This window comes from Etheostoma cragini, chromosome 12 (assembly GCF_013103735.1).
Source record: "Etheostoma cragini isolate CJK2018 chromosome 12, CSU_Ecrag_1.0, whole genome shotgun sequence".
Classification (NCBI taxonomy): domain Eukaryota; kingdom Metazoa; phylum Chordata; class Actinopteri; order Perciformes; family Percidae; genus Etheostoma; species Etheostoma cragini.
Genome location: NC_048418.1, coordinates 2,216,503 through 2,218,167, shown reverse-complemented (window position 1 = coordinate 2,218,167; position 1,665 = coordinate 2,216,503). Strand labels below are relative to the sequence as shown.

Sequence of the window (1,665 nt, the reverse complement as noted above, 5' to 3'; positions counted from 1 at the left end):
ATGTCCAGGGTCCCCCCCCATGTCCAGGGTCCGCCCTCCATGTCCAGGGTCCCCCCCATGTCCATGGTCCCTGTGAAACTCCCATCATCACTTGCTGTCTGTTTTTTTTCTATGTTTTTTTTATTCGCTCTATTAGCTTTTAGCAGTTCCTGGGGCGTAAAGCTCATGTCTGTCTGTCTCTCTCTCTCTCTCTCTCTCTCACTTTATGTCTCTCTCTCTCTTTATGTCTGTCTGTCTTTCTCTTTCTTTCATTCTCCTCCCTCTATCTCTGTCTCTCACTGTCTCTCTTTCTGTCTTTCTGTTTGTCTTTCTCTTTCTGTCTATCTTTCTCTTTCTGTCATTCTCTTCCCTCTATCTTGTCTGTCTCTTTCTCTCTTTCTCTCTCTGTCTCTTTCTGGCTGTCCGTCTTTCTGTCTGTCTCTCTTTATGTGTCTCTCTCTCTCTCTTTCTGTGTGTCTGTTTCTCTTTTGCTTTCTGTCATTCTCTTCCCTCTATCTGTCTGTCTCTTTCTCTTTTGCTTTCTGTCATTCTCTTCCCTATATCTGTCTGTCTCTTTCTCTCTGTCTCTCTCTTTCTGGCTGTCTGTCTTTCTGTTCGTCTCTCTCGTTCTGTGTGTCTGGGTCTCTCTCTTTCTGTCTGGGTCTCTCTATTTCTGGCTATCTTTCTCTTCCTGTCATTCTCTTCCTTCTCTGTGTCTGTCTCTCTTTTTCTGTCTGCCTATCTTTGTCTTTCTGGACATCTGTGTCTCTCTCTCTTTCTGTCTGTCTCTCTTTTCATTTCTCTCTCTCTCTCTCTCTCTCTCTCTCTCTCTCTCTCTCTCTTTCAGAACCTGTCTGAAGGAAAGTATAAAAGCTTCGAGGAGTTCAAAGCAGACGCTCAGCTGATAGTTCACAACACTTCCATCTTGTATGGAGGTGGGTCAAAGGTTGAACAAACATGCAACATGCACCTTGGGATTTCATTGTTTTATTTTATACTAATAACACTTCCAATTAAGTGAGATTTGATGTGTGATTTATCTCTGGTTTTGTGTGTGTGTGTGTGTGTGTCAGTTCACAGCGACCAGGCGGAGATCGCACGGCTGCTCTTCAGCGACACATGCCATGAGGTACCCCTGTTTTAGTTATTCTCTCTCACATTCTCCTGTTAAAGCTTTAGTGCGTAACTTTTTGGTATTAATGGACGCCCGTTACATTCGAGCCATCGCCAAATGAGTTGCTACGAAGCTGATTAAGACTATCAGCTCCACACAACTCTCTCTGGATCTCTCAGTATGAAGAGTCCATGTTTTTGTAATACTCTGGATTGTCCATGGCTTCTAGCAACTGCGTGTGGGGTGGGTGGAGGCGGTGTGCGGTCACAGAAGGCTTGTATCATGGTTGTCATTATTTAGATTTCCTTCCTGGGGGCGACAGAAACTACGCACTATAGCTTTAAGAGCTCATACAGTTACATCTCCTTTTTATAATTTTTAGAGTCTGTGTCTAGATTTATTCTTACGTTTGTGCACATTTAACTTTTCTGTCTTTCCCTTCTCTATCTTTTGTCCCTCATCCCTTTTCCCTTCCCGTGTCTTTTCTCTTCCAGTTAAATGAGTTGTTGTTGTGTAAGAACTGTTTCTACCTGTCGAACGCCCGGCCAGACAACTGGTTCTGTTACCCCTGT

The 1,665-nt window shown here is 43.8% G+C and overlaps 1 protein-coding gene across 1 annotated transcript in view; it reads left to right on the top strand.

Annotated features, from left to right (window-relative positions):
- Window positions 1-1,665, top strand: part of zmynd11 (zinc finger, MYND-type containing 11) — a 28,390-nt gene that overhangs the window by 19,418 nt on the left and 7,307 nt on the right. Inside the window, exons 6-8 of the mRNA XM_034887388.1 lie at window positions 827-914; window positions 1,053-1,108; window positions 1,588-1,665. Coding sequence (XP_034743279.1) covers window positions 827-914; window positions 1,053-1,108; window positions 1,588-1,665 — 222 coding nt within the window. The remainder of the gene's footprint in view (window positions 1-826; window positions 915-1,052; window positions 1,109-1,587) is intronic.